The sequence below is a fragment of the Mesoplodon bidens genome (genome assembly GCF_964165515.1).
Source record: "Mesoplodon bidens genome assembly, chromosome: 11".
NCBI classification, from domain to species: Eukaryota; Metazoa; Chordata; class Mammalia; order Artiodactyla; family Ziphiidae; genus Mesoplodon; species Mesoplodon bidens.
In genome coordinates this window covers 23,814,097-23,838,375 of record NC_138167.1, presented here as the reverse complement: position 1 = coordinate 23,838,375, position 24,279 = coordinate 23,814,097, and the positions used below count along the sequence as shown (strand labels likewise).

Sequence of the window (24,279 nt, the reverse complement as noted above, 5' to 3'; positions counted from 1 at the left end):
CGCAGGCTTAGTGGCCAGGGCTTACGGGTCCAGCCACTCCGCAGCATGTGGGATCCTCCCGGACCGGGGCACGAACCCGTGTCCCTTGCATCGGCAGGCGGACTCTCAACCACTGTGCCACCAGGGAAGCCCTATTCATTATGTTTTAAAGAAAGTTTCCAAGCCTCGTATACCTGATACCATTAATCTACCTTCAAGCACACTGTATTAAGGTGGATTAGAATTCATGCATTGTTTTGTGTGACAGGAGGCAAGTACAGAGTAAAAGTAATACGAGATCCTTCTTAGGAATAAGGCATGGAGGCATTTAAATCACTCTGTCATGTCAAAATAAAGTTCAATGGCGGCAGAGTCTAGACTGGATCTTGATTCATATAAGATATTTAATAAATATTTGTAGAATCAGAGGGCTTTCAGAAGAAACTCTAACCCAGACGGGAAAGCTCTTCTGAGTAAGAACCTAGGGTGAGAGTGGTCATACAACAGAAGTAAAGACTGGCTTAAAGAACTGGAGTACATTAAACTTGTTCATTGAACAAATTTGGTTGATTACCTACAGAGTGTCAAGCACTGTGTCAGATGTGGAAGGCACAGTGGGAACACACAAGAGAAATAACGAAAAGGCCTTAGTTTAAAAAATTAAAGGGAAAAAATTGGGATAATAAATGTGTTATTGGTTTCAGCAAATCAAATAATTTTGAGCAAATTGTGTATTATTTGACAAACCTGAGGCTCTTCTCACTGAATCTGAAATTAGGAAAGTATAAAAGCAGACAGAATTACTAGGAAACCAAAGATGTCTGGGTATATTCTTTTAAGTATAACCCTGTGTTGGAAAGTTGGTTGTGGGGACCCACATGTTTGGAATAACCGACTTGCACTGGTTCCCTCCAAATTCTAACCAAATCGAGGAAAACTAGACTTCATATGGAATAGTTTCACTTTTTAAAGGAAACGTTGCAAAAATATTAAACTATATCATTCTCTTTTTATGAAGAAGCCCAGGCCCTGTCTTTCTATCTGACCACATAAGTCAAAATTTATGGAAGTATAATTAATGCCTTTGCTTCAAAAACCAGAAATAGAGACTAAAGAAGAAATGTACATATTTCAATGTCTTGAGCATTTTGGTGCTATAGTAATTGTTCCCTTTTAAAATACTCATTTAGACATATCTTCAATAGTGTTACTGTAACAGCAAAGTCTCTTTGAGGCAAAGGAAAGATTTTTAATGACAAAAGAAAAAAAATTTTTATTCTGAGGTTGAATTTTGGAGCCCATGTGAAGGAAGGCTTAGCAAAGGGGAAGGTAGGTGGGACTGACTGCTCATAGGAAGCTAACTTTGTATGCTGGATTTGATTCTATTAGGGCTATCTTTTTTTTTTTAAACATCTTTATTGGAGTATAATTGCTTTACAATGTTATGTTAGTTTCTGCTTTATAACAAAGTGAATCAGCTATACATATACATATATCCCCATATCCCCTCCCTCTTGTGTCCCACTCTCCCTATCCCACCCCTCTAGGTGGTCACAAAGCACCGAGCTGATCTCCCTGTGCTATGCAGCTGCTTCCCAATAGCTATCTATTTTACATTTGGTAGTGTATATATGTCCATGCCACTCTCACTTCGTCCCAGCTTACCCTGTCCTTTCCCTGGGTCCTCAAGTCCATTCTCTACGTCCGCGTCTTTATTCCTGTCCTGCCCCTAGGTTCTTCAGAACCATTTTTATTTATTTATTTATTTATTTTTAGATTCCATATATATGTGTTAGCATATGGTATTTGTCTTTCTCTTTCTGACTTACTTCATTCTGTATGACAGACTCTAGGTCCATCCACCTCACTACAAATAACTCAATTTCGTTTCTTTTATGGCTGAGTAATATTCCATTGCATATATGTGCCACATCTTCTTTATCCATTCATCTGTTGATGGACACTTAGGTTGCTTCCATGTCCTGGCTATTGTAAACAGAGTAGCAATGAACATTGTGGTACATGACTCTTTTTGAATTATGGTTTTCTCAGGGTATATGGCCAGTAGTGGGGTTGCTGGGTCATATGGTAGTTCTATTTTTAGTTTTTTAAGGAACCTCCATACTGTTCTCCATAGTTGCTGTATCAATTTACATTCCCACCAGCAGTGCAAGAGGGTTGCCTTTTCTCCACACCCTCTCCATCATTTGTTGTTTCTAGATTTTTTGATGATGGCCATTCTGACTGGTGTGAGGTGATACATCATTGTAGTTTTGATTTGCATTTCTCTAATGATTAGTGATGTTGAGCATCCTTTCATGTGTTTGTTGGCAATCTGTATATCTTCTTTGGAGAAATGTCTATTTAGGTCTTCTGCCCATTTTTGGATTTGCGTTGTTTGTTTTTTTGATATTGAGTTGCATGAGCTGCTGGTAAATTTTGGAGATTAATCCTTTGTCAGTTGCTTCATTTGCAAATATTTTCCCTCCTTCTGAGGGTTGTTGTTTCATCTTGTTTAGGGTTTCCTTTGCTGTGCAAAAGCTTTGAAGTTTCATTAGGTCCCATTTGTTTATTTTTTTTTTCCATTTCTCTAGGAGGTGGGTCCAAAAGGATCTTGCTGTGATTTATGTCATAGAGTGTCCTGCCTATGTTTTCCTCTAAGAGTTTTATAGTGTCTGGCCTTACATTTAGGTCTTTAATCCATTTTGAGTTTATTTTTCTGTATGATGTTCAGGAGTGTTCTAATTTCCTTCTTTTACATGTAGCTGTCCAGTTTCCCCAGCAGGAGAAGAATTTTTAAAACTACAACTGTAGGACAGCTGCTGACTAGAAATGGAAAGTCCTGAGCATCCAGGAACTTAGGAAATGGCTACTGACTGCAGTTTTCTTGGTTTTAAGATACTACCAAGCTCCAGTTTATTTATCTCTGCATTGGAGATGACAAATTTATGGGTATGTTTTGGATTAGTTAAAATACAAAGCTGATTATTTTATGTTTTACATTAACAAAACTCAGAGAAATTTTATTTTGCCTTTTTAACCCATATGTCAGCTTGGGTCTCCCTATAAACTTAATTAAATTATGATTGATTACATCCTTAATTTAAGATTCTCTGTAAGATTATTGAGAATTTCCAGGTGGTCAGTGATTGGCTTAGATCTGAAGTTTCTGAACAAATCAGTACATCGCATAACTCAAGCCACAGAGGTTGGTTCAGAAGTTGATATATAACCTAACCCAGGCTGATGAGATGTAAGGAAAATTTTGCTGAGGATTTCCAGAAAAGAAGTTTCATCGATCTTGGAAGAGAGCTTCAGGGGGAGCCAGCTCTCCTCATCCAAAGTTTGCCATAAATGTATGTGAGCAAGATATTATTATCCCATTTTACAGATAAGGAAACTGAGGCTCAGTAGAGTATGTATCTTGCCCACTGTCCCACGGCTAATAATTAGCAGTGCTGAGATTCAAACCCAGGTCAATCTACCTCTGAAGCCCATGCTCTTAAGCACCATCTGATTGCAACAGATAGTTCCCAGGTGATGTTGATGCTGCTGGTTGGGAGACCACAGTTTAAGGACCACTGTTTATAAAAGTCAATAGCTGACAGTTGTAAATAGCCCAATAGTGGAAACAGGTAGAGATTTGCAAGCCAGTTTCATAAATAAGTTATTTATAGTATAATCAAGATTTCCATACCAAAAGAATTGTTGCTGTGTTATCAAATACAATGCATTGAATATAACTGTAGGCGAAAATTATGCTGACCACGAGACGCTCTGCCAAAATATTTATCTAGAAATTCATAAGCTGGCTACAAAGCTAAAGAGGCATGTCTCCTACATGATGAAAACAGTCCATTAGGGATGTATAACTGAGCAAGCTGTATGAAGAAGGATCTGAGAGTTTATTCTCAATTTTGGTTTTATGCCACATCAGCCTTTTTTTCTTATTCTTAAGAACCATTAGTTACAATGCAGGCAGTGTAGGGTATAGGCAAGTGTGCTTGCCTTAGAGCCACCAGACTGGGGGGGTGGGTGTCTGAAGTCTGACTCTCTCATTTACTAACTGGGTGACCTTTGGAAAGTTAATACTTCTGGTCTCATTTATCCATCTGTAAAATTGGGATATTAATTCTTACTTCACAGGGTTGTTGAAAAATCAATGAGGTAAGGCTCATTTGAATAATGTCTGCCATGTACTAAGTACCCAGTAAGTGCCAGCTGTTATTATTTGTCCCACTGCTGAGTTAAGCTATGAGATACAGGAGAGGCTTTTGTGATTCTCCTGATGATGGTTTATACCAAAATCTCATGCTGGTGCCAGAAGATAAAATGTAATCATCAAGCTTATGGGGTGTCTATAATGTGCTGTGCTATCAGATACACAACTCCATTAGATGTTAGCATGACTAAACACTGGAAAGGAGACTTTGTAAAAAAAATTTCTTATTTAAATCTTCCTTTTGCCAACCCTAAGTGACCCTGTACTTTCCAAAGGGGTCTATGAACAAGACACGTACATTTAAATTAATTCCCATGGCAATCCTAGGAGGTCATTGTTGTTATTATTCTAAACATTGCAAGCTGGAGGATAAGAGGTATAAAGTGACAAAAAATTGATAATATGTTTGAGATGAAAGCTTTCAAATTTATAAATTAAGACATGAGATGACAGTCATATTTTGGGGGGAGGGGAGTGAGAAAGTTTGATACTCAAATGCTCATTCACACATGTGTTTCATTTTCCCTTAGAAGAACTTACAGGATAATAGAAATAGCAAGTTATCATAGATAAAGTATACAACGTGTGGCTTTTAGACAACTGAAAGTATTACTGCATGGCTACTTAGTAATCATATCTGTTTATAATATGATACGATATAATATGTAATAGACTATCCAAAAATTTGGAGGAAAGCTACCTTAAATTTAAATGAAAATTAGGGAAGAGTTTGGATGACCTCATGATAGACTTCAAGCCTGGCGAGTCCACTCTGCGAACTTTAGCATTTTGATTCTTACTCAGTAATTTGCAGAATATAGACTACCCGCTCACCTGTTCTGGACAGGATCTAAGCACTCTTTCCCCTCTTATGGGAGAACACCACAGATTTCCATGAGCTGTTCCTTGCTATCTTGTTTTGTCTCCTTTCCTCTACCTGCCCAGATATCCTGGCCCCCACCTGCAGTTTGGGGCTATAAGGGAACATTGTAGTGGGTCACCATGCCCTAAGGCTCTTCCCATAAGGCATACCTTACTATTCAGGATCTGGAAAACCCTCTGCTGCAGGGTCTGGCCAGCCTTGGGCCTCACAAGGATGTAAATGACTCTCAGGTCTGGGCTGGTGCGAAATAGCTTCTCCATCAACACTTTGCCCAAGAAGCCTGTGGCCCCAGTAATGAGAATGGACTTGCCACCATAGAAATCTGCAATCATGGACATGGCTATTCCCTTTGTCTTTTATAGCTTCGGAAAGAGGTTCCTGAAAAGAAAGAAAAATAACAAAAGATTACATTCTCCGAAGTGCTAAAATGCAGTCATTTAAAATGTTGCTGGTATTTCCAGGAGTATTGAATGCAGGAAAAGGTCAAACAGAGTGATAGCATCATGGTTTATTGGCAACACAATTCATTTCAATCAATATTTACTGAGATTACTCTCCATGCTAGATGTTATGCCAGGAACTGTGGACAAGAAATGAGTAAGACATGGCTCCTGCTCTCAAGGAATTGCTTGTAGTCTGATGGAGGAGACAGATACCTAGAGACCGTGAAATATAATATGGTAATGCTAAAACCAAAGAAAGCACAGAGGAAGGGTGCATAGCAGGATCTGGAAATTTCAGGAAGGCCCCTATAGGTGGTGACACCTACTGTCAAACTTGAAAAGAGATAAGGGCTGGGGTAAGGGCATTCCAGGCCAAAGAAAGATCAAAAGCAAAGGTCCAACGTGTGGTGTGGGATGCTGTATGGGGGAATAATACAAAGAATTCAGTGTTATGAGAATGTAAATGATAAGGTTGGGAATAGCCCCAAACCTGTGAAACCAAAGATTAGAACAGGATCAAATTTTTAAAATTATGATGTAATTAGTATTTCAGTTGAGTTTTATTCGGAGAAAATCACTTCCAAGAGCAAATCTGGTAGTGGGAAGCCAGATGCAGCACTTGGATGCTGTGACTTCCAAGAAAAAACACCCCATGCAACATGAAGTGTTTTGTCTTTAAGTCTGGCCTCAAGATTGTTGATTGGAAGCCGCGGAGCTTTGAAGGAGGCAAGGCCATAATGTGGGAGCAGACTTTCCTTTCTGTCACTGACTTTGCTGCCTGCAGCAAGTCTTCAGCTGTCTTCGTGGATGGGATTTGGGTGGATCTTGCAGAACACAACTCCAGGGACCAGCCCTGACTTCAGAGCTTGAAAGAAGAACACGAAAAAAAAAAAACAAGTGAAAAAGCCAACACCCTGCCCTTTTCACTCCAGTCAAGTCAACTCTAGTGACTCCTTAACGAAAAATGATTTTTCAAAGTCCTGATGTATAAATTAATTATAATTTATAGTTTAAAATTATAGTCATAATTTATACTTTGAGTATCTTGAGGCTACGTTTTGGGCAGAACTCTTTGCCTTTGGAGGATTCATTCATTCATGGATTTACTCAACAAATAATTCTGTGCACTTGCCATGCCAGACTCTATGCTAAGTTCTGAAGGTAAGCGGTTGAATAAGGCAAACAGATCCTTGCTGTCACTCTAGCAGAGGAGGCCAGTGATACACATATAAGTAAATACATAAACAAGTTAACTACAACTGTTACAAATGTAAATAAAACAGGGATCAATGACACAAATCACAATTATCAGTGTTATACACTAGGAAGTACTATGGGTTTCAAATGTTAGCTATTTTCATTGGTTGTTTAAATCCCTTTTATTAAGGATTGATATGAGAAATATTATTTTGAAGAACACATTTGGACCTTGTGCAAAAGAGCAATGAAAGATATTTTTTGTCATGTTACATAATGTTACATTACAATGTATCTAATGATTTTCTCAAGAATTTAGCACTTGGGAAAAGTATTGATTATTTTTGCTTTGCCTGCCTTGAAGCTCAGAAAAGTGGTGTCCCCGTTTGGAAGGCAGTACAGTATCCTAGTTTAGCACTCAGATTCTAAGCAAGACTGAAATCAAATACCAATTCTACCACTTACTAGGTCTGTAATCTCAGGCAAATTATTAATCTTTCAATGCTGCATTTTGTTCATCAGTAAACTGAGGGTAACTGAAGTATCCACTTAATAGTGCTGTGGTAAGGATTATGTGAGTGAATACATGTAAAACCCTTAAAAATATAACTTACCTATAGTATTGGCTATTCATATGGTCCCTGGTTCCATATTTTTTGTCTTAATGGTTTCTGGCTTTTTCTTTTGACAGTTATTTATTTTTTAAATAAATTTGTTTATTTATTTAAAATAAATAAATTTTAAAAATAAATTTGTTTATTTATTTATTTATTTTTGGCTGTGTTGGGTCTTTGTTGCTGCGCGCAGGCTTTGTTTTATTTTTTTATTTATTTTATTTTATTTTTTATTTTTTATTTTTTTTGCGGTACGTGGGCCTCTCACTGTTGTGGCCTCTCCCGTTGCGGAGCACAGGCTCTGGACGTGCAGACTCAGCGGCCATGGCTCACGGGCCTAACTGCTCCGCGGCATGTGGGATCTTCCCAGACCAGGGCTCGAACCCGTGTCCCCTGCATCGGCAGGCGGACTCTCAACCACTGCACCACCAGGGAAGCCCGCAGTCTTTGTTTTAAATGTCCTGTCTTATGCATTTTATATACCCTCTTTTGGAAATATGAGATGATTTATAACTGTCATCAAGTCAAATAAAGTGTTTTCCCCAAATGCAACTCTACTCGATGGTAAGTCTTTCCAACATCTTTATATATAAAAATGTTTAGGCACCATACTACTTTAATAGAATATTAGGCATAAGTGAACATGGTTAGCAGGAAAATACAGATGGGAAACTGAGTTTGGATAGGGTGACTCCCCAACCTCATTGGTCCTGAAGATGTCAGATGCTTGTTTTGTAATAACATATGCTTTCCTGGAGTTATATTTTCTAGGACTGAAAAGATACTCTTCAGATTTTTTGGTCCCAGACAATTTTGCAATGTGTGATGAAAAATTTTAGAGAGCAGGTTACATATCTCTAATGAGCCAATTTCTTGTGGGACAAAGGAAGGCTTAAAGTGTCCCCAAAGAATGGAATGTGCCCGCTCTGTTTGGAGTCCAAGTATTTCTCAAACACAACAGAAACCAGCACAGTACAATGAGTGCTCTGAGAGGAAAGCAAAACATACGCCCGTATCTCCTGGAGTTCACTACCCATTGTCAAGAGCAGGTGGCAGGGCAGTTGTGGCCAGGACTCTAATTAAGGCAAGTGATTCTGAAAAATGTCAAAGAGAAGTCCTCATCCTCAGATCAAAACATCATCAGAGATGTTTCTTCAAACTTTTGCTTCTACTCTCAAGACATGGCTTGGTTCCTCGACCCAGAAACTCCCATACAAAATTTGGCCCCGGAAAACCCATTTCATACGTTATGGATTTCCAAGGTCCAGGAACAGTTAACCCTTAATATAATTCATTAAAGCAATTAAATTGTTTCAAAAATTAAAATAATTTTACACTCAGTAATGGAGGATATACAACTCTAGAAGGAAGAATAGGTTTAGAACAGCTGGCTGGATCACGGCTTACCTTTCGTACAGTCTCAGATTACTCAGGCAGAGAGCAAAGCCCAGTTTCCTATTCCTCATGCTTCTAATATGGTCTGTGAGAAGCCTAAACTACTTTGACAATCTCTGAACCATCCTGTATAATGCAGAGTCTCTGAGCCTTGAAGGAAAAAAAGATGGGAGCCGTGAGAGTCAGCCAATGTATTTTTAATGAATGTCTATGTGTGCCGGGCACTGTCCAGGCACTGGGACTAGTAGTGAAGAGGCCTTATGCAGCTTAGACTCTTCCTTTCTATTCTGGAGCATCTTTTCTCCTTAAGATTGCCAGTTTTCCATGGTCATGAGTGGAATTCGATAGTGTTCCCTCTCCTGTTGTTCTCTAGAAATGAGGCTGTTCTAATTTCTAGAGAACAGGTGTTAAAACATTTAATCACAACAGTTGTGCCAAGTCATACATTTTTTCAGGTGTAAAGCATGTGGGAACTTTAATTCTTCTTTGGGTGGCTCCTCTGGAAAATAAAAAAAGGAAGATTCAAGCATTTAAGTAGACAATCCATACTTCTTGGTAGCCCTTGAGAGAAAAACATTTTTAGAAAAGAAAAAAGTTTCTTTGCTTCTCAGGAATCATACTTTGTCAAGGTTTCTTGGTCTTGGCACTATTAACATTTTGGGATGGGTAAAGCTTTGTAGCAGGGGCTGTCCAGGGCAATGTACGTCGGTATTTACCAGCACTCTGGCCTCTATTCACTCGATGGTAATGACATCCTTCTTTCCCCAGCAGGATGTGACAACCCAAATGCTTCTAGACTTCGCTCAAGGTGCTTTTGGGGAAAACTTGCCTCCCTTTTCAGAGAATCACTGTTTAGGACTTTTTAAAATTCTCAATTTATAATAGTCTGTCCATCCTATTAAAAAGTCAAGATTCAAAGCTTAAATATCTGTTTGTGAGGTTAAGTAGAAATATAATCCACTGTCATATCTTATTTTACCCATATTGAATCATTCATAATTAACTACGTTTACCCAAGCAAATTACACATGTGGTGAATCTTGATAGAATTCAAAGTGAAGGTGCAGGAAGATTTCTCCAGATAAAGATTCCTCACTTTTTATTTAACCAAATTTCTTTTAGTCTCTGTGCTGTAAAGTAGACTATTAATCCCAACTTTCATATATATAAGTCACATATCTGTTTGTCAAGTACTTAGTGAAAAAAAAGTTTTCATCAGAGAGCTCTACTTTTTACTTTGGTTTCCTGAGTATATGCCAAATTATGCAGTTCAGCAATGAATTTAGATACCTTTCACTGTGGGCTTTTTATATAAAGTTTTTCTGGGAAAACTTTTAAGTTCTTGATGGAGGAATAATAACCCCCAGGGATGTTGGGGCATAGGCCTCACTAATTGAATTAGCAACGCTCTATGGTCAAGATAAACCAATTTGGAAATCATCCCAGCTGGGGAGGGATAGTCCAGGCTGGCTTAAGAAAACAAAATTTAGCAATCATCTCATCACATTCCTCCTAGTTTGCTTCTGCTTAGCTCCTTAGTAAGTCTTCATAAAACACTCCAAATTTAACAGAAATGAAAATGGAGAAAGATATGACCTAAATCCATCACTTCATCATAATTGATTAAATAGGTGTATTGACTGCCTACTGTGTGCTACACCCTGTTAGGTGTGGATATCATAGAGCAAAAGGTCATGAGGACCAGTAAGCAAAAGGTCATGTAGAGCAAAAGGTCAGTAGAGCAAAAGGTCATGAGGACAGGAAGTAAAAATTTTGCTCATGGGCCACTAAGGGTAATGGTGAGTGGTGACACTCTGGTTTCAACCCCTTGATTTCTGGACCTGTGAATCCTGGCTATGGGAGAAACAGCACCACATATTGGATGCTGATTCAGAGCATACACATCCCTCTGGGAAACCTTACCCCAGCCCTGTAAGGTTTTTCCACCTTGCTGGCACTGTAAATGAGTCTTCAAAAGGACATTCTACCATTCTATCAATACAGGTGCTTCAGGATGGAGGAGAACATGGCTAGACCACTGAATTCTATGAACATGGGCCTATTGCCACACTTCATTTGCTGGGAAACGAGTTCCTTAAGCAGAAGCAATACTGTGTGGAATACCATGATGGTATACAAGGCATTCTATAAGTCTACTCATGATAGTTTTGGCAAAAGCATTTCATGTAAGGAAAACAAATCCATATCCAAAGTGTCTATTCTAGTAAGAACAAGATACTGCCCCTTCCATGATGGAAGCAGTTCAATGTAAAGACATACCTCATTTTAGTGCACTTCATTTTATTTTGCTTCACAGATATTGTGTTTTATTTATTTTATGTTTTTACAAATTAAAGGATTGTGGTAACCCTGCATTGATCAATTCTACTGGGATCATTTTTCCAAAAGGATTTGCTCACTTTGTGTCTCTGTGTCACATTTTGGTAATTCTCACAATGCCTCAAATTTTAAAATTATTATTATATTTGTTACAGTGAGCTGTGATCAGTGATCTTTGATGTTACTATTGTAATTGTTTTGGGGTGCCATAAACCAAACCCATATAAGATGGTGAACTTAATTGGTAAATGTATATGTTTGACTGCTCCACCAATTGGCCGTTCTCCTATTTCTCTCCCTTTTCTTGGGCCATCCTATTCCCTAAAATACAACAATATTAAAATTAGGCCAGTTAATAACCCTACAATGGCCTCTAAGTGTTCATGTGAAAGGAAGAGTCACATGTCTTTCACTTTAAATCCAAAGTTAGAGATGATTAAGCTTAGGGAAGAAGGCATGTCTACACCTGAGAGAAAGCTAGACCTCTTGTGCCAAACAGTAAGCCAAGCTGTAAATGCACAGGAAAAGCTCTTGAAGCAAATTACTCCAATGAAGACAGAAATGATAAGAAACTGAAACAGCCTTAGGCGGAAGTTGTGGTGGTCTGGACAGAAGATCAAACAAGCCACAAGATTCCCTTAAGCCAAAGCCTAATCCACAGCAAGGCCCTAACTCTATTCATTTCTTTGAAGGCTGAGAGAAGTGAGGAAGGTACAAAAGAAAATTTTGCAGAGGTAGGCTCATGAGATTTAAGGAAAGAAGTCAAATCTATAACATAAAAGAGCAAGGTGACACAGCAAGTGCTGATGTAGAATCTGCAACAAGTTATCCAGAAGATCTAGCTCAGATAATTAACAAAGGTGGCTACACTAAACAACAGATTTTCAGTGTAGATGAAATAGCCTTATATTGGAAGAAGATGCCATCTAGGATTTTCATAAACAGAGAAGTCAATGTCTGGCTTCAAAGTTTCAAAGGACAGGCTGACTCTATTGTTAGGGGCTAATGCAGCTGGTGACTTTAACTGAAGCCAATATTCAGTTACCATTCTGAAAATCCTAAGGCCCTTCAGAGTTATGCAAAATCTACTCTGCCTGTGCGCTGTAAGTAGAATAATAAAGCCTAGATGGCAGCCACACCTGTATGCATCACAGTTTAATGAATATGAGACTTACTTCTCATAAAAAAAAGATTCCTTTCAAAACATCACTGACAATTCACCCCATCACCCAAGATCTCTGATGGAGATATACAACAAGATTCATGTTGTTTTCATGTCTGCTAACACAACATATATTCTGGAGTCCATGGATCAAGGAGTAATTTTGGCTTTCAAGTCTTATGATTTAAGAAATACATTTCATAAGGCTATAGCTGCCATAAGTAGTGATTCCTCTGATGGATCTGGGCAGAGTAAATTGAAAACCTTCTGGAAAGGATTCACCATTCTAGATGCCATCAAGAACATTTGTGATTCATGGGAAGAGGTAAAAATCTCAACATTAAGACCAGTTTGGAAGAAGTTGATTCCATCCCTAAAGGATGACTTTGGGGAGTTTAGACTTTAGCGGAGGAAATAACTGCAGATGTGGTGGAAATAGCAAGAAACCGAGAATTAGAAGTGGACCCTGAAGATGTGACTGAATTGCTGCAATTTCATGATAAAACTTGAATGAGGAGTTGCTTCTAACAGATGAGCAAAGAAAGTGGTTTCTGGAGATTGGATCTACTCCTGGTGAAGATTGTTGATAGGGCCACAAAGGATTTAAAATATTACATAAACTGAGTTGATAAAGTGGCAGGATTTGACAGGACTGATTGTAATTATAGAAAGAAGCTCTGGGGGGACATTCAAGATGGCGGAGGACTAAACGTGGAGATCACCTTCTTCCCCACAGATACATCAGAAATACATCTACATGTGGGACAACTCCTACAGAACACCTACTGAACGCTGGGGGAAGACCTCAGACTTCCCAAAAGGCAAGAAACTCCCCACGTACCTGGGTAGGGCAGAAGAAAAAAGAAAAAACAGAGACAAAAGAATAGGGACGGGACCTGCACCAGTGGGAGGGAGCCGTGAAGGAGGAAAGGTTTCCACAAACTAGAAGGGGCCAGATCCAAAGCTGAGCCCCGGGAGCTGTGTAAACAAAGAAAAGAAAGGGAAATTTCTCCCAGCAGCCTCAGGAGCAGCGGATTAAATCTCCACAATCAACCTGATGTACCCTTTATCTCTAGAATACCTGAATAGACAACGAATCATCCCAAAATTGAGGTGGTGGACTTTGTGTGATTTTGTCTGTATAGTCTTGCTTTTATCATTTGTCCTAGGGTTCTGTCTGTCCATTTTTTTTTTTTTTTTTTAGTATACATTTTAGTGCTTGTTATCATTGGTGGATTTGCTTTTTTGGTTTGGTTGCTCTCTTCTTTCTTTCTTTCCTTTTTTTAAAATTACTTTTTAATTTTTTTATGTTTAATAAATTAAAAAAATTTTTTAATAACTTTATTTTATTTTCTTTCTTTCCTTCTCCCTCTTTCTTTCTTTCTTTCTTTCTTTCTTTCTTCCTTCCTTTCTTTCTCTTTCTTTCTTTCTTTCCTTCTTTCTTTCTTTCTTCTTTCTTTCTTTCTTTCTTTCTCTCTCCCTCCCTTTCTCACTTTTCTTCTGAGCCATGTGGCTGACAGGGTCTTGGTGCTCTGGCCAGGTGTCAGGCCTGTGCCTTTGAGGTGGGAGAGCCGAGTTCAAGACACTGGTCCACCAGAGACCTCCTGGCTGCATGAAATATCAAATGGTGGAAGCTCTCCCAGAGATCTCCATCTCAATGCTAAGAGCCAGCCCCATTGAATGACTAGCAAGCTACAGTGTTGGACACCCTATGCCACAGAAGACAGGAACACAACTCCACCCATTAGCAGAAAGGTTGGCTAAAATCATAATAAGGACACAGACACCCCAAAACACACCACCAGACGTGGACATGACCACCAGAAAGACAAGATCCAGCCTCATCCACCAGAACACAGGCACTAGTCCCCTCCAACAGGAAGCCTATGCAACCCACAGAACCAACATTAGCTACTGGGGGCAGAAACCAAAAACAATGGGAACTACAAACCTGCAGCCTGCAAAAAGGAGACCCCAAACACAGTAAGTTAAGCAAAATGAGAAGACAGAGAAACACACAGCAGATGAAGGAGCAAGGTAAAAACCCACCAGACCAAATAAATGAAGATGAAATAGGCAGTCTACCTGAAAAATAAATCAGAGTAATGATAGTAAAAGATGATCCAAAATCTTGGAAATAGAATGGAGAAAATACAAGAAACGTTTAAAAAGGACCTAGAACTACTGAGCCTGCTCATCTGGAGCCTGTGCTCTGCAACAAGAGAGGCCACGAGAGTGAGAGGCCCACGCACCGTGATGAAGAGTGGCCCCCGTTTGCCACAACTAGAGAAAGCCCTCGCACAGAAACGAAGACCCAACACAGCAAAAATAAAAAAAATAAAAAGGACCTAGAAGAACTAAAGAGCAAACAAATAATGATGAACAAAACAATAAATGAACTTAAAAATTCTCTAGAAGGAATCAATAGAAGAATAACTGAGGCAGAAGAATGGATAAGTGACCTGGAAGATAAAATAGTGGAAATAACTACCACAGAGCAGAATAAAGAAAAAAGAATGAAAAGAATTGAGGGCAGTCTCAGAGACCTCTGGGACAACATTAAATGCACCAACATTTGAATTATAGGGGTCCTTAAATGTAAATGGATGCAGTGCTCCAACCAAAAGACATAGACTGCTGAATGGATACAAAAACAAGGCCCATATATATGCTGTCTACAAGAGACCCACTTCAGACCTAGGGACACATACAGACTGAAAGTGAGGTGATGGAAAAAGATACTCCATGCAAATAGAAATCAAAAGAAAGCTGGAGTAGCAATTCTCATATCAGACAAAATGGACTTTAAAATAAAGACTATTACAAGAGACAAAACAACAAATAACATACTACCTAATGATCAAGGGATCAATCCAAGAAGAAGATATAACAATTGTAAACATTTATGCACCCAACATAGGAGCACCTCAATACATAAGGCAAATGATAACAGCTATAAAAGGGGAAATCGACAGTAACACAATCATAGTAGGGCAATTTAACACCCCACTTACACCAATGGACAGATCTTCCAATATGAGAATACATAGGAAAACACAAGCTTTAAATGATACATTAAACAAGACGGACTTAATTGATATGCATAGGACATTCCATCCAAAACCAACAGAATACACTTTCTTCTCAAGGGCTCATGGAACATTCTCCAGGATAGAGTATATCTTGGGTCACAAATAATGCCTTGGTAAATTTAAGAAAATTGAAATCGTATCAAGTGTCTTTTCTGACCACAACGCTATGAGACTAGATATCAGTTACAGGAAAAAAACTGTAAAAAATACAAACACATGGAGGCTAAACAATGTGCTACTAAATAACCAAGAGATCACTGAAGAAATCAAAGAGGAAATGAAAAAATACTGAGAAACAAATGACAATGAAAATACAATAGACCAAAACCTATGGGATGCAGCACAAGTAATTCTAAAAGGGAAGTTTACAGCAATACAATCCTACCTCAAGAAACAAGAAACATCTCAAATAAACAACCTAACCTTACACCTAAAGCAATTAGGGAAAGAAGATCAAAAAAACCCAAAAGGTAGCAGAAGGTACGTAATCATAAAGATCAGATCAGAAAGAAATGAAAAAGAAATGAAGGAAATGATAGCAAAGATCAATAAAAGTAAAAGCTGGTTCTTTGAGAAGATAAACAAAATTGATAAACCATTAGCCAGACTCATTAAGAAAAAAAGGGGAAGACTCAAATCAATAGAATTAGAAATGAAAAAGGAGAGGTACAACTGACACTGCAGAAATACAAAGGATCATGAGAGATTACTACAAGCAACTTTATGCCAATAAAATGGACAACCTAAAGAAATGGACAATTTCTTACAAAAGCACAGCCTTCCAAGACTGAACCAGGAAGAAATAGAAAATATAAACAGACCAATCACAAGCACTGTAATTGAGACTGTGATTAAAAATCTTCCAAGAAACAAAAGCCCAGAACCAGACGGCTTCACAGGTGAATTCTAACAAACATTTAGAGAAGAGCTAACACCTATTCTTCTCAAGCTCTTCCAAAATATAGCAGAGGGAGGACACTCCCAAACTCATTCTATGAGGCCACCATCACCCTGATACCAAAACCAGAGACGATGTCACAAAGAAAGAAAACTACAGGCCAATATCACTGATGAACATAGATGCAAATATCTTAAACAAAATACTAGCAAACAGAATCCAACAGCACATTAAAAGGGCCATACAACATAATGAAGTGGGGTTTATCCCAGGAATACAAGGATTCTTCAATATAAGCAAATCAATCAATGTGATCCACCATATTAACAAATTGAAGGAGAAGAAACATATGATCATCTCAATAGATGCAGAAATTACTTTTGACAAAATTCAGCACACACTTATAATAAAAACCATCCAGAAAGTAGGTATAGAGGGAACTCACCTCAACATAATAAAGTCCATATATGACAAACCCACAGCCAACATCATTCTCAATGGTGAAAAACTGAAAGCATTTCCACTAAGATCAGGAACAAGACAAGGTTGTCCACTCTCTCCACTATTATTCAAAATAGTTTTGGAAGTTTTAGCCACAGCAATCAGAGGAGAAAAAGAAATAAAAGGAATCCACATCAGAAAAGAAGAAGTAAAGCTGTCACTGTTAGCAGATGACATGATACTATACATATAGAATCCTAAAGATGCTACCAGAAAACTACTAGAGCTAATCAACGAATTTGGTAAAGTAGCAGGATACAAAATTAATGCACAGAAATCTCTTGCATTCGTACACACTCATGATGAAAAATCTGAAAGAGAATTTAAGGAAACACTCCCATTTACCATTGCAACAAAAAGAATAAAATAGCTAGGAATAAACCTACCTAAGGAGACACAAGAACTGTATGCAGAAAACTATGACAGTGATGAAAGAAATTAAAGATGATACAAACAGATGGAGTGTTATACCATGTTCTTGGATTGAAAGAATCAACATTGTGAAAATGACTGTACTACCTAAAGCAAGGTACAGATTCAATGCAATTCCTCTCAAACTACCAATGGCATTTTTCACAGAACTAGAACAAATAGTTTCACAATTTGTGTGGAAACACAGAAGACCCCAAATAACCAAAGCAATCTTGAGAAAGAAAAACGGACCTGGAAGAATCAGACTTCTGGACTTCAGACTATACTACAAAGCTACAATAATCAGGACAGTATGGTACTGGCACAAAAACAAAATTATAGATCAATGGAACAGGATAGAAAGCCCAGAGATTAATGCTCGCACATATGGTCACCTTATTTTTGATAAAGGAGCCAAGAATATACAATGGAGAAAAGACAGCTTGTTCAATAAGTGGTGCTGAGAAAACTGGGCAGCTACATGTAAAAGAATGAAATTAGAACACTCCCTAACACCATACATAAAAATAAACTCAAAATGGATTAAAGACCTATAAAACTCTTAGAGGAAAACATAGGCAGAACATTCTGTAACATAAATCACATCACAGCAAGATCCTTTTTGACCCACCTCCTAGAGAAATGGAAATAAAAATAAAAATAAACAAATGGGACCTAATGAAACTTAAAAGGTTTTGCACAGCAAAGGAAACTATAAACAAGATGAAATGACCACCCTCAGAATGGGAGAAAATATTTGCAAATAAAGCAACTGACAACGCGTTAATCTCCAAAATTTATAAGCAGCTCATGCAGCTCTATATCAATAAAACAAACAATGCAATCCAAAAATGGGCAGAAGACCTAAATAGACATTTCTCCAAAGAAGATATATAGATTGCCAACAAGCACATCACTAATCATTAGAGAAATTCAATCAAAACTACAATGAGGTATCACCTCACACCAGTCAGAATGGCCATCATCAAAAAATCTACAAACAATTAATGCTGGAGAGGGTGTGGAGAAAAGGGAACCCTCTTGTACTGTTGGTGGGAATGTAAATTGATACAGCCACTAAGGAGAACAGTATGGAGGTTCCTTAAAAAACTAAAAATTAAATTACCATACGACCCAGCAATCCCACTACTGGGCATATACCCTGAGAAAACCATAATTCAAAAAGAGTCATGTACCACAATGTTCACTGCAGCTCTGTTTACAATAGCCAGGATATGGAAGCAACCTCAGTGTCCATCGACAGATGAATGGATAAAGAAGATGTGGCACATATATACAATGGAATATTACTCAGCCATAAAATAAATGAAATTGAGTTATTTGTTAGTGAGGTGGATGGACCTAGAGTCTGTCATACAGAGTGAAGTAAGTCAGAAAGAGAAAAACAAATACCGTATGCTAACACATATATATGGAATCTAAAAAAAAAAAAAAAGGTTCTGAAGAACGTAGGGGCTGGACAGGAATAAAGACGCAGACGTAGAGAATGGACTTGAGGACATGGGGAGGGGGATGGGTAAGCTGGGACAAAGTGAGAGAGTGGCATGGACATATATACCCTACCAAGTGTAAAATAGATAGCTAGTGGGAAGAAGCCACATAGCACAGGGAGATCACCTCAGTGCCTTGTGACCACCCAGAGGGGTAGGATAGGGAGGGTGGGAGGGAGACACAAGAGGGAGGGGATATGGGGATATATGTATATGTATAGCTGATTCACTTTGTTATAAAGCAGAAACAAACACACCATTGTAAAGCAATTATACTCCAATAAAGATGTTAAAAAAAAATTTGCTTTAAGAGTGATTCACCTGATGACAACTTTAGGATTATATGCTATTTCTTTTTTTAAATTGAGGTATAGTTGATGTACAATATTATGTAAGTTTCAGATGTACAACATAGTGATTCACAAATTATAAAAGCTGTACTCCATTTATAGTTATTATAAAATATTGGCTATAAAGTAAAAGAGAAAGTACTTAGCGATTTGAAAAAAACATGTACTTCATATTTGTACTAAGCTGTGGGTAGTAGCTATATAACATGAGAAGAAAAACACAGGTTTTATACAACAAAGTACAAGCTATCAGAAGGCCACAGTCCATAAAAGGTGCATTTGGGACAAATTCTTATGCCTAGTTGTTTCATAGTAACTTGAACAAAGAAATAAAAGCACTCTTTCTCTCCTCCAGTTACTATGTTATTTTAATGACTGTTAACTCTTTTATGGTGCTAATTAACATATACTACCCAATCAAATCACCTATGGTTCACATGCTTTTCATAGTATTTACTGAAATTATAAAATCCACTCTCTGTTCATTTTACCGTGAACAGAGATGGAGTATTTTTCATATCATTTAGGCTGCTGTTTCACAGACTAACCTCTGCCATCAGTTCTAAATCTGAACCATTATTTCAGAATCTATAGGCCATTGCAATTTATTATTAACAATTTTGTATCTAGGCAAACACCTATGTCTACTTATCAATCACAAATGAATGTTGATCTCCTTTTGAATTCTATGTACCCCACCTTAAGCTATGATAAAGGTGTGGGGCAAAGGGGAAGATATAAGAATTCCTGAGTCTGGACTCTTGCCTGTCTTCTAAGGGCCTGCCTCCAATCAGGAAGAGAATTCATGTACCATGATGGTAAAAGGCAAAGCCTGGCATAGATATAATACTGTATAAAATATAATATAGAATAATATATATTCATATATAATTCATATATTCATATACAAATTCATATATTCATATATTCATATTCATATAATTCATATATTCATATTCATATATAACAATGTAAAATATTAAGGTGACTACAGGAAGGATTTTTTACTTTTGAGCATGAACAATAAATCATTTGTGTACTATGAAACTGATTTTTGCACAAGGAGTATGATGGGAGATGCAGAAATTCAGAAGGTGTTTAAGGTAATGACGAAGGTAAAGCAAAGGGATATGAGAAAGTCTGATGGGTATGCTAGGTGTGCACTAGTATGGCTGTAGGAGATAATTCCTAAAAAGAAGTCAAGGAGCCCTTGGCCAAAAGAATAGATGACAACAGACTGTGGAAAATTCACTGCCCAGCTAAAGAGGTAGGTTTTTACAGGCACAGAAAATTTTGAAGAAGGGACTGTTAATCAACAGGAGGGGCTGAGAAAGGAGGGGAAACACAATAAAATGGAGTCTATTTCAAAGGTCCAGGCTAGAGGTAAGGAAGAGCTCAATGAGGGGCAAGGCAGTAGTGGTTCTCACACCACACCATAACGCAAATCAGATCCATCTGGGGTGTTTATTTATTCAAACTGCAGATTTGCAGTCTTCTCTCCACCCCTCATTCCATTCTGATTCAGTAGATCTGGATGAGGTCCTCCATTAACATGATAAGAGGAGTTCTAAGGTCTCTGTAGGGAAGATGTAGGTTTGAATTTTAGCTCTACTATTTACTAGTCATGACTTTAAGCAAGTGATTAGACTTAGATGCTGTTTCCTCATTTGTAAAATTAAAAAATTTTATTGAGAGGATTTAATTTTAGGAAGGTTGGACAAAGGCTGACACATTTTATAGTTGGGTCAATGAGGCTGGAATGGAAGGGACGGGTGGTAGAAACACTGCAAGAAGATTTTGGTTTTTCTCCTACTAACCATGTTCTCTCTTGCAGATTTGTGTACATGAGTTTTCTGCTGTACAAGAGCGGGAGTTCTTCAAGGGCAGAGAGCTTAGTCATCATTCTGTGCTCCAGATATTGTAACTGAATGAATAAATTCTGTCAGATCTTGTCTCTAGATGCATTTATGTTCATCATTGATTTCATATCATACCCTTGAGCTCTTTGAGAGCAGGGACAGTGGATTCACTGTTTACCCCTAGTACCTAGTAAATTCTACATGCTCAATCAATGTTATTTAAGTGATGAATAAATGAACAAATTGATGGATAAATGGATATGTGGAGGATGAAGTGCACTCCAGTAATGGCTGGATGTTAAGCTAGGTTCTTATCTCTGAAATCCTGGTCTCTGCGGACTCTGCCATACAAAATGCAAGACATTCTGCCTGTCCCATTGAGATGTACATCCCCAAGAGGCTGTGTGAACCAGCTGGCTTGGAACATATTTCTAAGTAAACATTTGAATAAGTTCAGCATTTAAAGTTCAAATTAGGCACCATTTCACATGAGCACTAATAAGAAGCTACTTCAAGTCATCTTTCTTTCCAGTTCATTGAATAAGGCTTTAAAATTCCATTTAATGTGTTCATTGGCATGTTCTTTTCAGAATTCAGCATTCTGGGGGAAGAAAGTGACCAAAATAGTCATTCATGATTTTTCTATCACTATAAATTATGTGATCAATCATTTGATTATTTTTAGCTCAATCAGACTTTAAGAGCTCTGGTGAAGAATAAAACATACAGGAAGATCTAAATTACACAGCAAATAGCAGGCAAGGTGACACCTACTATCTTTACAATAGCTACTTGATCTAATTGGGAAATTCATTCATTCATTTATTCATTTATTCAACTGCTGAATACGTGTATACAGTGTTCCAGGCATTGTGCTAGATGCTGGGGGTACAAGGATGAACAAGACACCCACCTGTTCAGGGTAAGGTACTTTGTCTCTCGCCATGTGAGAGTTTTTATTATAGAACTTTTAATAATTGCAAGTGGCTTTAAGCTCATTGGTATCCCTGGAACACATCCTAAATTCAGGATGAATTTAGAGACCTATTAGGATCCTGGAGTTTCTTTCGGCTTGGACAGTTCCTAGAAATGAAATAAATGGGATGTGCAATTTCAGGCGCTCCTAAGGTATTCACAGGTGTTTTGCCTACAAGTGATATACTCTGCCGACTCTGACATAACTCCCTAGAGAAGGACCTAGTTATACCAGCATCATCTGGCTTCCCCCACATCCATCCAGTTCTGACATCAAGAAACCCCAACACTGACATCAAGAAAAATGTACCAGATAGCAGTGGTTTCAAACACTTGCAGAGACTAAACTTCTATTTATTGAGCACCTGTTACATGATTGCCCTGTGACGAATACTATTCATGGGTGCAACTGAGAGACTGAACATACCAATGGGCCATGGTCAGAGAATATATAAAAATAGAACTTTGACCCACAACCCACAGCAACCTGCCCAGGAACCCAACCTGTTATCTATAATAAACAACCTGGGAAGCCAGCTAGCTAGGAATCAGATTTTTAGAAAGTCAGATTCTATCTCTAGGGATGATCCAGGAAGATGAACAATAACTTCTGAAACAGCTGGCCCCAAACAGCCAGGGCTTGATTAACAACTGACAGTTCCCTTAATTTCTGTCTCCTCTTCCAAGTTAGCACCAACCAGGGAAAGCCAAATGTATACCACTAACCAATCCCATAGGATGCCCCGCTCCTAGTTTGCTGGCCTACAGTCTCCCCATGCCAACAGCCCCCCATCAGGGCACACCTGCCGCCTTCCCTTTTTCCACTGTAAAGCTTTCCTGCTCCTGTGTCTGCTTCTGAATCTGTGCCAAAACGCAGGTGGCAGTGGCTGACTTCCTTGCTGTAGCCAGCTCAGATAAATAGCCTTTGCTTGTTCTCATTTGGTAGGTCTTCATTTACTTCCATAGAACTATTCTACTCCTTTTACAGATAAGGGAATTTATAGAGATTAACTCCTGAATGGGGCCATACAAGTGGAAGAGCAAGGTTTTGAACCTGGTTTCATTAATTCCATAGTTATTCCATTAACCATTAACCAAATGTAGAAAAGACATAAGAGGTTTTTCTTCTACTGTCCCCTGCTAAGCCTAATTGTACTTTTGGATGACTTTTATCTTTCCTTAAAAGGAAGTGACTCCAAGTACAATGATATTCGTCTATGGGTCTACTGGTTTAGAAGAAAAGTTCAATTTAGATGCATTGTTAAGAGTTTAATGAGACACCTTGGGGTTATAATGGTAATTTTAATTCCATATTTCTTTACCATTAATTGAATGTATGAACACATCTAGAGCCCAGCAGGTGAAGACCCTTGAGTTGTTGATAGGGAAATAGTTCTCTGACTGTGTTTCTCTGATTCATGGGACCACAGGGCTGCCCACGTCTGCTGCATACCAATGACTGAATTAGGGCATTTCATTTACTAAATGTGGGCCTCCATGTAACTTTAAAAGCATTTAAAATTAACATGCTACCTCCACAATGCAGATTTTTAGCATCCGTATATTCACTAATTTAGAGTGCTGGGTAAACTTACTTGTATAATAATGCTCAGAGGTCAAGAAAGGGAGTTGATTAAGGATAATTAATAAAAGTTTAAAGAAAGTAAGTTTTTCTTTTAGTGACTACATTTTGTCATTTGGATTGCCCAGTTCTAAATGAAATAAAGGTGCTAAGGGAAAGGCCTCAAAACTCACAGAAACTTTGCTCTCCAGTTCCACAGAAATCCTGAAGATTTGTATCGAAGCCTGTATGAATCCTCTTGTGTAACATGAAATGCTGTGCATTGAAATGGATGTATAAAAATATATCCAGAGGCAAGGCCCATGCTGAGCGTTCAGACTCAGCACACTAAGAACCCATGTGGGCTCTGCATTTGCCATCCTTCACGGTCACTGACTGTACTGACTCAAGTGGTTTCCCTGGAGAGACTCTGGAGAGAAAAGGCAAGTCTCCTCACCATTCTAGAGAGCTCTGCTACGCCATCAGCGATTCTCTCAGGAATCAACCACTCCCTGTAGCAGCTGAGGTACCTCCTGGGAAATGAAAGGCAGGAGAGACAGCAAGTAACACAAGTCCCACTGCTGGAATATGCAGCAGCGAAAAGCAGACTGCTTTTTATTTCAAATGTTCACACGGGAAGGAAAGGAAAGATTTTTTATTTCATGCTTTTTTTTGGAAAGGCAGCTCAGAATACATCAAAGGAAACATTGTCAGGTTGCAATGCAGTCTGCAAAAAACACCTCAGTATGTGAAATTAAAAAAACAAAACAAAACAAAAAACAAATATAGAGATTGAGCTGGAGAGCTGAGAGGAAAGGGAGACCAGACGTTTTAGACATTTTTTTTTTTCCTGAAGAAAAGGAAGGGAAATTGAGTAGAAGTACAC

General features: G+C 38.3%; 1 protein-coding gene across 5 annotated transcripts in view; it reads right to left on the bottom strand.

Annotated features, from left to right (window-relative positions):
* The window catches only part of FAR2 (fatty acyl-CoA reductase 2), a 146,654-nt gene that overhangs the window by 54,338 nt on the left and 68,037 nt on the right, over window positions 1-24,279 (bottom strand). For all 5 annotated transcript variants that reach the window (XM_081250088.1, XM_081250087.1, XM_081250085.1 and 2 more), the window contains exon 2: window positions 5,234-5,462. In XM_081250088.1, the coding sequence (XP_081106214.1) occupies window positions 5,234-5,422 (189 nt within the window). In that variant the 5' untranslated portion in view covers window positions 5,423-5,462. The remainder of the gene's footprint in view (window positions 1-5,233; window positions 5,463-24,279) is intronic.